Here is an 11,568-nt window from a genome sequence, read left to right on the forward strand (position 1 = left end):
GTTTGAAGATGCAAAGCTCCTCTTGTTTGTTGTTAAGAAGTATAATTTACTAAAATAAGTTATTAAATAAACAGGAAAATCAAGACGTAAGATTCCTCACAAGATTTGGGATTTACTTCAGAAAACCAACAATTCAAGTTTCTTTGCATATGCCAAAGCACAATGTATATGCATGAATTGGATAAAATTGTGGTCAAGTGAAAGACATACTAAAATTATAAAAAATATTACCTTACACCATACCCTTGCAGCAATGTTTGGTAATAGAGTTGCAGAATGGTTTGATTGAAGTGTTCTTAACATGATGAATAATTATGAATTGTTAAAAGGGGAAGATATTCAAAATTAGTTATTGAGTACATGATTTCGGTCTACAATTTAGGATCGAGAAAGTTGAAAGTAGAAGTAAAAAAAATAAAAATAAAAATAAAATAAATCCAAACTGATAATATTCTAATGGTGTCTTGTTGTTCACATCATTGTTTATTAAAACTAAAATATTATAATCATATTGTGATACAGCAGATGCTGTTCTCATGATTTGTACTTGGCTTTTTGATATGCAATGAACATAAGTAACTATTAGAAAAATGATTTCAATTGCAGCATAAGATATTTATAGTTCAATTTACGTTTCATTTACATTTTATAAATACTGAAAAATTCAATAGACTTGAAACATCTTAACATGAATAATCTTAATTGCAAAAAATAAAAAATGTGTTATTTGCATTCATTGAATTAAACATTATATCATTTTTATTTTATTTTTATGATTCTTTAATAAATTTGAAGACATGAATGTAACAACCCTTTATCATTTTTCTATGCACTATTTGGATTTTTATTTTATTTCATCAAAATTGATTAACTTAAGTTGCAATATTTTAAGAAATACTCAGTTAATTAAAAGGTTTAAAAATTATCAATTCTTCACCCTTTTCCTTGATACTAAGCTCTGTCAACAAAATCAAAATAATGTTTGTTGCCTAATAAATGGACGACTTTTAATTCAAATGCAATCCCAATTTGTTGGCATGTTTAATATGTTGCAATATCAAAGTTATTCCACTTAAGTTGGTGACTCCACATGGGTTGATTATCACCGCAATTCTTAAGGTCAAGCCATAAGCTGGATGTTACCAATTTCCATGCACAATCAATACAAGGATATTCATCCTTGCTAGGACATCCCAAACCCTAACTCCTTGTTGACTCTAATATGAACCATCTGTATTTGATACCACAAAAGTACAAACCCAAGGCTCAATATCATTTGCATTGTCCATCAAATTCAATGTTTTCTCAAATAAGTTGGAATCTTTGTTGGGTCTCCAAGCTCGTACAACAAAAGCATAATCCAATCTAGCTAAACAATGGACTTGTACATCATTTTTCATATTGTTTGTGATGGAGAAGTAGAACATGCTTTCATTTATCAAAATGTCTTTGTGCTCGGGGTCAAGGTTGTGCCACTCTTGTTTCAATATAAGAATGTTTATGTTTTGCAAGAAATCGTACTCAACAAGATACATCCCATCTTCATCAAAATGCCATGCAAACATGATTTCACCAAAAGGATTTTGTTGGTTGTATATTGGGCAACCTCTATTAGAAGAGGCCTTGCCACAAGACATGCTTGTGCTTGGATCCTCCCACACACACATGGTTTGGATGAACAATTGCTTGGCTCAATTCCATGTCCACTCATGGTAGAGAAACTTACAAAATAGGGTTTCTTTAAAGAGGTTGTATCCACATGGAACAATCTGTTGCTCACCAGGTGGCACAATTAATTGGGAGCTAAGAACAATTTTGCCCAATCGTGGTATACTTTCATAGCACTCAATGTGGATATGGCCTTGATACAAATTGGTAAATTCCACAGCAGCTCTCAATTGTGAGTAGGAAGCATGAACAAGGATGGAATTGCAATGGCCAAAACCAACTTCTAGAAACAAGCAGAGGAGTGCTTTGCAAAACAATTTTGATTTAAATATAGTATTGAAGAATTGTGGTTTTTCATGTTTCATGTAACACCATGAGCCTTACATCACTACAATGGGTTTTTTCAAAAAATGATAAATAAATTGGAATCTGGCATTGTGTACGACATTAAATATGTAATGCAATATTGTTTTTTTGATATATAAAGGTTCTCTATGGTTATGGATGCAAATTTGATGATGTTGAGTTTGGCAACAGACGTCATCACTGTTTGGATCTAACAAATACAAATTTGGACTTTCATTTTAACACGTGACTTGACATTGTAAAATTGTCGTTTTTGATGCAACATAATTTTCTAAAGACAAATCCAAAAGAGAAATTCAATTTTTGAGATCATCCTAAAATCTTAAATAATTATAACAGTAAAAGCATGAGTTTCTGTAAGTAAATTAATCTGGTGACTAAATAAATCTATGGGGCACCTTTTAATATCACATTTAGGCAAAACACAGAGTTTTTCTAACCAATCCATGAAGGTATGTGTTGAATATTTGATACTTGAAAAATCTCTTCATTCTAAATTCCCCATTATTTGAGTTCTTTTTGTATGCAATTTATTAGTTGTATTCAGAATAAGTCTCAATTATTATTGAAAGGTTATGTATGATTAAATTTGCATTGATAAAATTAAAAGAATCATATATATATATATATATATATATATACACAAACATATACACCAAACCAATGTCATCACTTATTTACTTATTTTAAATCGTATCAAAACTTCAAACACTATTTCAAAAAAAAAAAAAAAAAAAAAAACGAATTTTTTTCCAAAAATACACCCGTGATAAACACAATTTCGAAATTTCGATGAGTAAATAACTTCAGCCATAATCTTGTGAAGTAGAAAGGTGAGCCAGATATAATGAATGGAATGTTGCGACTCAGATTCTGTCTGTTGTTGATATCCTTGTCATTCTTGTTCCACATTGTCTTTATTCACAACAGAAGTCACACAATTCTCCATGAAAAATCTAAACTCCCGGAGAGCAAAAAAAATAAGGATCAGAGAGTTCCTACGAATGCTATCACCAAAACTGTGCAGCAACGGCGTCACTACAGTTGGGGATCGGTGCTAGCGATAAAGACTCATTGCGACGTCGTCGTCGATCATGCGATCTGAGATCGCACGTGGGTTCCTGCAAAACTACCTTGGAATTAGGGGGAGTCACGTTGAATCTCCGTTCCATCATGCATGCTCAGATCACAACATGCAGGGTTGGTAGCTCTCGTATCGATAGCACAGGATGAACATAAGAAACGGATTGGCGCTATATGTCCGCAGCACTGACAGTTGCATGTCAGCTATTTGTGCCGACGGGTTTCACTTCTCTTTCAGGACGAAGGAGGCTGCAACTCGCAAGTTGATTGAAGATTTCGTGCTTTTCTGACGCTTCTGAACACAGAAGCCTACACTTCAGAGAACTGTAGAACTTCAGATATCTGAACTTACTGTCATACGCGAAAAAATTTCACCCTGTCTTACTGAAACTTGCTAGAGGTAGGATAAGTGTTTGAGCTAGAAGGAATGGCAGCTTCGGAAGTTGGTTTCATTGCGATGGGCAGTACTTGGGCGATACTTTTGACATTCAAACGGTGGTTAACAGTAGAGATCAGACTGCATGGTACAGGGAAGGATTACAAGTTCACTTCGGAACTCCTGACAACAAATTGATGCACGATGTTTGTGATAAATGTGCGGGTGGCCAGATGCACTTCACCTCGCACAGCAGAAGATTTCAGATTATATTTCATCGAAATTACAAACTTGAATCATGCGCAGCTTACACAATTATGATCGGGAGTGATTCAGCTGTCCTGAGGGGACTTCAAAATCTCGAACACTTTTCGACATGAAGGGTTCGTCATGACCTAGTTGTGTTTTCCACTGGCGCGCTATGCTCAATCTACACAAATTGAACACAAATCACCTGTGCGGCCCGTGCTACTATATTTTTCCTAATGCCATAGATGAAAATCTTCGCATCCTTAAGTGCCTCAATATCACATGAACAGCTTGTCTTCAATAGCAGAAAAAAAGATCGGATTATAAAGTTTATTTAAGAAAGTGCTGCATCCTGTAATCTTCTAATACGCCAAACGATAAATGATTTTCCAAAACAGATCAATTGCTAAAATTGTGTCACAATGAATACCATCGTCCAAGTGGACTGGTCGCAAGAGTGGCTTTTATGCTGGAAAGGCTTTCAGCGTGCAACCAGCATATAATACAATCGAGATCACCTAAACTGGGAACCCTCCCAGGTTTGGCCAAACCTCCAACCTTTGCGCACAGCATTGTAAAGAATTAGTGTTTTTCCATCACCGGTTGTAATCCTGAAAGTCAGCGCACCATCAATCTTCGTTGTGCATGTCCAAAGTGAACCCCAATTACGGTACATGCCCACCCACCCAGTGTACTGTCCCTTGATGGACACAGCCCTAACATCACCAGCACCTCCAACGTTGTGAATGAGAACCATCAAGAAGAAAGGGTTGCCTCCTATGGTGAAGCGAATACCGCCGCGCCTGGCACACCTCACTCTGTCATAGACACACAACGCACGAATCTTGAAAACCGAGCTGAACACCTTCCTCAGTTCAAAAACGACGTCAATGTTGCAAAAGTCGCATCAATTCACCGGCCTAAACATTACAGAAGTGCAACCAAATCTCACCTCCTGTACATGATAGGGGTAACACCTCCTTCCTTCCTTGCTAGACTAGTGAAGGCAGGCATCGGCAAATCGAAGTGGGCATTGGGAGGGTTGCACCAGCCTCCGTTTGAACCTGATGGGCAAAGATTTGTGGCAGTAACCACGATGGACCTTGCGTAGTTCCAGCACCAGTTCTTACCCCATTTCGGCGCAATGCATCTGAGCTGGTAGCAAGCTCCGCAGGCAGCCCCGCCTTGGAACAAACGTGAACTCAACGCAGCAGTATTAGTTCCGTATCCTAGTGCGAAAGTGTTTTGATACCCGCAAGCGCCTCCCTGCGTTCCACCTCCATTCGGAGAACCGTAGTAGGTGATGCGTCCAAAGTTCCAACCAAATGGCCCTCCAAGCACAGAAGATACACTCAGCGCAAGAAGGAGGACAGCGAGCTGTACACCGGATGTAGCGCTCATCTTCATGGCGTCCCTGCAACGTCTCGTAAACAAAAAATGTCTCAACTGGGATTTGATTCCATGTGTCTTAACATGTCTTGCTTGCGTACAAACCTCACCAAAAATATCATCCTCTACACTAAAGTGCACCACACAAAGTTAGTTAATTACTTGCTCTCAATACCAGTCCTGCTCTTATCGGATTTCAGCACCAGGCTGCACCTATACCACTCATGCTCAACTTATTGTTGAGCATAAACTCTTCTCAAACCTCGACATAACTCTGCATCTAACGAGTACCTGGGCCCATTCACTCAAATTCACAAAAAGAGAACTCGCTTGTTCGACTCAAATAGATGAACTGTATAAATATTGCAAGGAGGAGATACGAATGTAGATCAATGCAACGTACGTTGATCCCGAAATAGCTACGCAATGGGTACACCACTCGGTACCAATATAGATTTCACAGCAAGAACGTCCCCTGAGCAGCAGCACGGACTACTGAGAAGACCCGTACCAATGCACTAGTTTTGCTCAGACCTTGCTTAAGCCAAGAGTTGCCGAGGAGAACTTACGAGATGCAGATGCGCAGTGGAATCTGGGAGGAGAAGGAGGTTTACAAACTCGCTCGCGTCGAAGCTCTCATGAGGAGAAGAAACTGCTAGTCCTGGTCCTGGATCCGCATGTGAATGCACTTCTGAAAGGACTTGTGGAAGGACATGTAAAGGACGCTGCGGGGATGGAGAGATCTTAGGAGAGTCTTAAGAGCTCATAACCTTTTCCACTTGCGAATCACCTATCTGATTGCATTGGGGTAAGAGAGAGGGGGTATGTTTGAGTTTTTGCCACCAAAACAATTGGCTTCACCCCCATCCGATCCTGAAAGCTGCCATGGTGAAAAACATACTGAGTAGTATTAGAAGTCTTCCGGAACATTCACTCAGGCTGCAAAACAGTGTACACATATTTGGGGTGGGGGGGGGAGGGGGGGGGAGAATTAATCTCATGCAATGCCTCCAGGACGTGTCTACGATGCTCTAAACTTGCGCAACCGAATTCACTATTCATCAGACTAAGCCGATTCCAGGGGGGCTTAAAATCGCCACCCTCTATCCAGACGTTGACATTCCGTCGATGTCGAGATGACCACGACACGAATTATCTCCGCGCACCCATTATCTCAAACAAGAAATTTCCAATTTAAAACCCACTTCTAACTTCTCTATCATTAGCCTTGCGCGAGCACTTGCAGCAACACAAATTCAAAAAGCAAGTGGGTTCAAACTTCCCGAAAGGGATCCTTCGGAATTGAACCCACTCCGCAGTGGACGACTTCTCGCATGTTGTTGATCAACGCTCAAATCTCGTGATTCTGGGGAGGCGCGGGGAGAGAGCTCCCCGCGAACTTGCGCGCCGCGCCCCAAGCTAAATGGAGCAACAGCTGGAACCGGCGATGGCGGTGAAGCATATGCGGGTCGGGCCGGGTCGGGTTGCAAATGGAAATATTGGGGAAGCCCTCTCTATCCTCCTCCACATGGATCCACGTTCTCTCCACGGGAACTCGTCACCTCTACGTTCTCTTGGCCCAAGTCAACGCGTTCTCATCTTGAGAACGTGCCCCACCGCTATGTCGTGGAGGATGCGAAGCTCATTTAGAGTGGCACCATGTGGCCTCATCTGTGGCATTTATGACTTTCTATACTCTCGTTCTATTCTATTCTATTTTTACAACTTGTGGAGTTGTGTTTTAATTTGAATTTTGAGGAACTTTTTCTCAAAATTCAATAGTGGGGAAAGAATAGAATATCACATTATATTGGTTGATTTGAATAAGGTGTGAAAAATGTAGAGAACAAGTCAAGAGATAATTCTCAAAAAAAAAAAATAATAATAATAATAATAATAATAACAACACATTGGAAATCCCTTCAATATGTAATTTTTTCCAAGTTCATTCTTCAATTTTTGTATTCTCATTTTACTTTACCATTAGTACATTTAAAAGCAAGTGGGTTATTCTAAAGACTGTAGCCAGTTTATGTTAAAAAAAAAAAAAAAAAAAAAAAAAATCTTCTCTCTAACATCAAAACACCTCAGATACATGTACCGATATAAACGTGCAAGCGAACATATAAATAACGGACCCTCGTGTCCACACAAAACCTAATGTGAAATAATAAGGGGAGGTGGAACAGGCGTCTTCAAGAATACGCGACTCAATCAAATTCCCTCTTTCACACTCCGAGGTCCATAGCTGTAACGCAGCAGCTGAACTGCACCAAGATTGAACTCCAGAAGAAGAAGAAGAAGAAGTAGAGAGACATGGGTTCCAACTCTTGTGCAACAACAGTTTCTAATTGCAGGTCTCGATGTTCGATTCCGAAAGCAAATCTTCGCATCGCCAGCTGGGTTGCCATCCCAAACTGCGCGAATGTGTGTGTAGAAACGGAAGAAGGCTGTGCGAGCAGACAGGGAAGATTGATTGATTGGTTGAGTGAGTGAGATCGATGGCTCGACCAAGGAATACCAAGGAAAACGCTTCCTTTTTCTTGTGTTCACTTGTTCGGGATCCTCACGCGTTCGGCGCCAGTTTCCTCTCCTCATTGCACCGACATTCGTCTACGTTCATCCATATCAATTGTAGGAATCATTCTACGTGTAATAATATATATATATATATATATATGTGAATAAGGTACCGCTAATATCACCACAGTTTTTTTTTTCTAATATCACGATGTCATTGCAATCTGTCATTCATTCAATTTATTTATTTTATTTTTATTTTTATTTTTGATTTGTTTTATTTCGATCAAAAATTATATTCAATCAAATGTTTTGAAAGGTATTGAACAAAAAACATTTGATTGTTTAGAAAGAAATTGAACAAAGATGGAATGTATTGGCATTTAATATATATATATATATATATATATAATATAAAAATTAAATTTTGTCTAAAATTATAATTTTTTATAATATTAATCAATAAGTGTATATAAAAAATAAATATATGTTTGTAAAAAAAATCAATAATTAAAATTATATTTTTATCTAGACATATTTTTTTAAGTCCTCAGATATTAATAATTAAGTTGGTATTATTTTTTTATTAGTTATATTGCATAGATTAGCATTGTAATGTAAAGTATTCCTTAATTCAACTTAATTCTACTTTTCAAAATTGAATATTATTATTTGTGAGTCCTAACATTCTTAATAATTTTTTAATTTTTTTCTTAAATTTTCAATAAAACATTTTAGATTCGTTAATATTACTTTCGGTTTTTAATTTTTTAATTTTTTATTTTTGAGGTTTTGAGATATATATATATATATATATATATACATAATTTTACAAAATTTTATTTTAATATAAAATATAAATAATAGTACATTTGTATACAATTAAGAATAAAATAATAAATATAATTTTACATATTTATAAATTATAAAGGTACTAAAATAATTCTTTTTTAGTACAAGTAATCACATAACTTAAAAATAAAACTAAAAGAAAATATTAAGCATGAATATGGTCAATAATAATCTAATTGTATAGCTAGAAAATGAAGTATGTATTTTATAAAAACAATGAAGCTTGTTTAAAAAATTATTTTTTAAAATATATCTAAATAGTAGCTTCTTTAATATTAAAATCTTCTTTAAAAATATTATTGTTATCACATAGCATATCTAAAGATCTATTTTATATTAGTATAATAATAATTTAATATTTGAGTACTCTATACATATTGTTATATATATATATATTTGGATAGAACTTTTATTTTATAAATATTCAAATTATAATTTACGAATTTTTCATATTTTTCTTATATATATATTTTTTAATTTAATATTCTAAATTTAGAATTTTAAGTTTTTTTATTTAAAAATATTAATTTAATTTAGTATCAAAGAAGTTCTTTTATCAAAATAGAATTTTAAATTCTTTGTACAAAGTGTAGATAATTCAATTTAAAATCAAATGATTTTTTTTGTCTAATTAAAATTGAAAAACTTTTACAAATAAAAATAATGATTCAAATTGGTTTTAGTAGAACTTTCTCTTTTGAGCAAGATGCCTACTAATTTGCTATATAAACCAAATAATTCTGTATTCAATGCCAATAATACCTTTCAAACAACATTTCTTTCTTCTTCTACTATCAAGCTCAATTTTTAGAACTATATTATTTATTACTTATTCTCTAGTTAGAAAATTATATTATTCTTAAATTTTGTTAGTTTATTTATTAATGGCATTTGTGGTAGCAATGGATTAGCTTATATTATTATTAAAAGAACAACATTAGATAAAACTTTTTTGAAAAGAACAACTTATGAATAAAATAAAAAATGGTTACAAAAAAACCATCTAAAAAAGAACTAAAAAACTCAAAAATAGTATCAAAAATAAAATATAATTAATATTATAAATTATTTTTGTAAGTAATATTAACAAAAGATATAAAAAATCAAAAATAAAGTTATTAGAATTATAAGAATACTAAAATAATTAAGAATTTAATACTATGATGCACTTAAAATATAATATTTAAGCTATACATACACCTAAAAAAAATCCTTTAATTTACTAATTTTTAAAATTTATTAGGAATTGACTATATATGATTGTAGTTGTAACTCACTTTTCATTGAGTTCTTGATCTCTCCATTTTTTCTTTATCTCAATGCAAGTCTTAAATATTTTTCCTATATTCTTTAGTTCTATACAAGTTTCTAACTTTTTTTTATTCTTCTTTGTCTTGATATAAGTCTTAGACATTCATTCTTCCTTTATTATTCAGCCTTTAGTTTTCAATTTTTTCTCCAACATCTTACTCTTGTTCCAACTTATGGTCTTGTTACAAGACTTGGGCTTCTTCCTAAATTAACTACTCTTACCACAAGTTCCAATCATCTTATTGTTTATTTAAATTGTGGGCATATGCATTTGATTTGCCAATGTCTAATAGCACTATATGTGCCGGATAATATAGTCAATGCTTTAGGCTTAAAGTGCTCAAATATAGATGGATCTCTTTTTGAATCATTCATCTACAATGAACTCCCCTTTGTTTGCATAATCTACAATTCATAAATAAATTGTAGCTATTATTGGGATATTATTCAAAGTTTTGAAAGTATAGATATTTTTTGATGTATTAGAAGACTATTGATAGTTGCAAAAGCTTCTTTTGAAGTACCAAATAAAAAATTGACTACATTCTCAATATAAAAAAAGATTGTTGCTTGCTTAAATAAGTACTTATAACAACCAAAGTTATTGAGGTGTGATGGATTAAATTTTATGTAAGCATGGTAAATCAAACATTGCAATGAAAGTCCATATATAGGACTTAATATTGTCAATGACATATAAATGTCAAAAATATGAATATCAAGAAACTAAAAAATCAATAACTCTCATGTTATTAAAAAAAACTAAAAAAATACTCAATATTGGTGTAATATTAGATTAGAATGGCTATTGCCAAAGAAAAGAAGACTAAAAAGTCTTTAAATATGATTAAAGACTAAAAAGGCATTGAGAAGTATAAAGAAGGCTTCACTCTTACTTTTAATATATACTATCTAACTAAAAGCTTTGTGGCGATATTTTATTAGACCTACAATATGTGTCCAACTCATGAAACATGTATCTAATTTATAAGATAAGTTTCTTATATGTATGTTATTTAGTTATCTCATTCTACAAGCTATTAATATATGCAATACATAGCTAATTTTTTGGCCAAGTTTTTAACCTACTAATCAACTATAAACATGTCTAAAGTCAAATATGCATGTATGAAGCTTTTAAGAAGCTTTGCCACAAGAGAATATCAAATCTATCTACATTTATTTTTTAATTGATACTTCTTATCTAAATAAATATGAATATTGATAAAAATTTTCTTCCTTTTAGGAACAAGTTTCACAAGAAACAGTAATTACATATTGAAAAAGTCAAAGATGGGACAAATTGTGTTTACGACATATTTTGAACTTTATTTTTTTTGAAGGTAGTTGATAGGTCTTCTTAGCCATTAGTAGTATCTCATATCATGGCAAGAAGACCATCTTATAATTTTATCATTGTAGAAGCTTTTGTAACTCTTTTTATAACAAGGTATAGATAAGATAATTGTATAAATAGTTAGAACCATGGAAGTTTCTAGAATTTGGATTAGGTTAGTGGACTAAGTAAGACCTACCATAGAATATTCTAAAAAGAATTTAGGGCGGTTACTTAGATAAGGTCCACTATAGAACCTTCTAGAAAAAAAATTCAAGGCGGTTATCTAAGAAGGATCTACTACCTAGGAACATTCTAGAAAGTCTAGGCAGTAGGGCAAGGTATGAATAGGATTGGCCAAGGCCTTTTGGGGCATGTGATCAGATATGGCTTCTGATCATTTCTCTTAGTAAAATTT

General features: G+C 33.9%; 1 protein-coding gene across 5 annotated transcripts; it reads right to left on the reverse strand.

Moving 5' to 3' along the window:
• Positions 1-3,700: 3,700 nt before the first annotated feature.
• Positions 3,701-6,198, reverse strand: LOC112285449 (expansin-A11). 5 transcript variants are annotated; one of them, XM_024526295.3, is made up of 3 exons: positions 5,701-6,198; positions 4,695-5,156; positions 3,701-4,560 (listed from the first exon to the last, which is right to left on the reverse strand). In XM_024526295.3, the coding sequence occupies exons 2-3, from the start codon at positions 5,147-5,149 to the stop codon at positions 4,257-4,259; spliced, it is 759 nt and encodes a 252-aa protein (XP_024382063.1). In that variant the 5' UTR covers positions 5,150-5,156; positions 5,701-6,198; the 3' UTR covers positions 3,701-4,256. The 5 variants fall into 5 exon arrangements, with proteins under 5 accessions (XP_024382063.1, XP_024382064.1, XP_024382066.1 ...); XM_024526296.3 differs by having other exon boundaries at positions 4,695-5,261; positions 5,701-5,915; XM_024526298.3 differs by having other exon boundaries at positions 5,535-5,732.
• Positions 6,199-11,568: the final 5,370 nt, after the last annotated feature.

The sequence above is a fragment of the Physcomitrium patens genome, chromosome 8 (genome assembly GCF_059467195.1).
Source record: "Physcomitrium patens ecotype Gransden chromosome 8, ASM5946719v1, whole genome shotgun sequence".
Lineage (NCBI taxonomy): Eukaryota > Viridiplantae > Streptophyta > Bryopsida > Funariales > Funariaceae > Physcomitrium > Physcomitrium patens.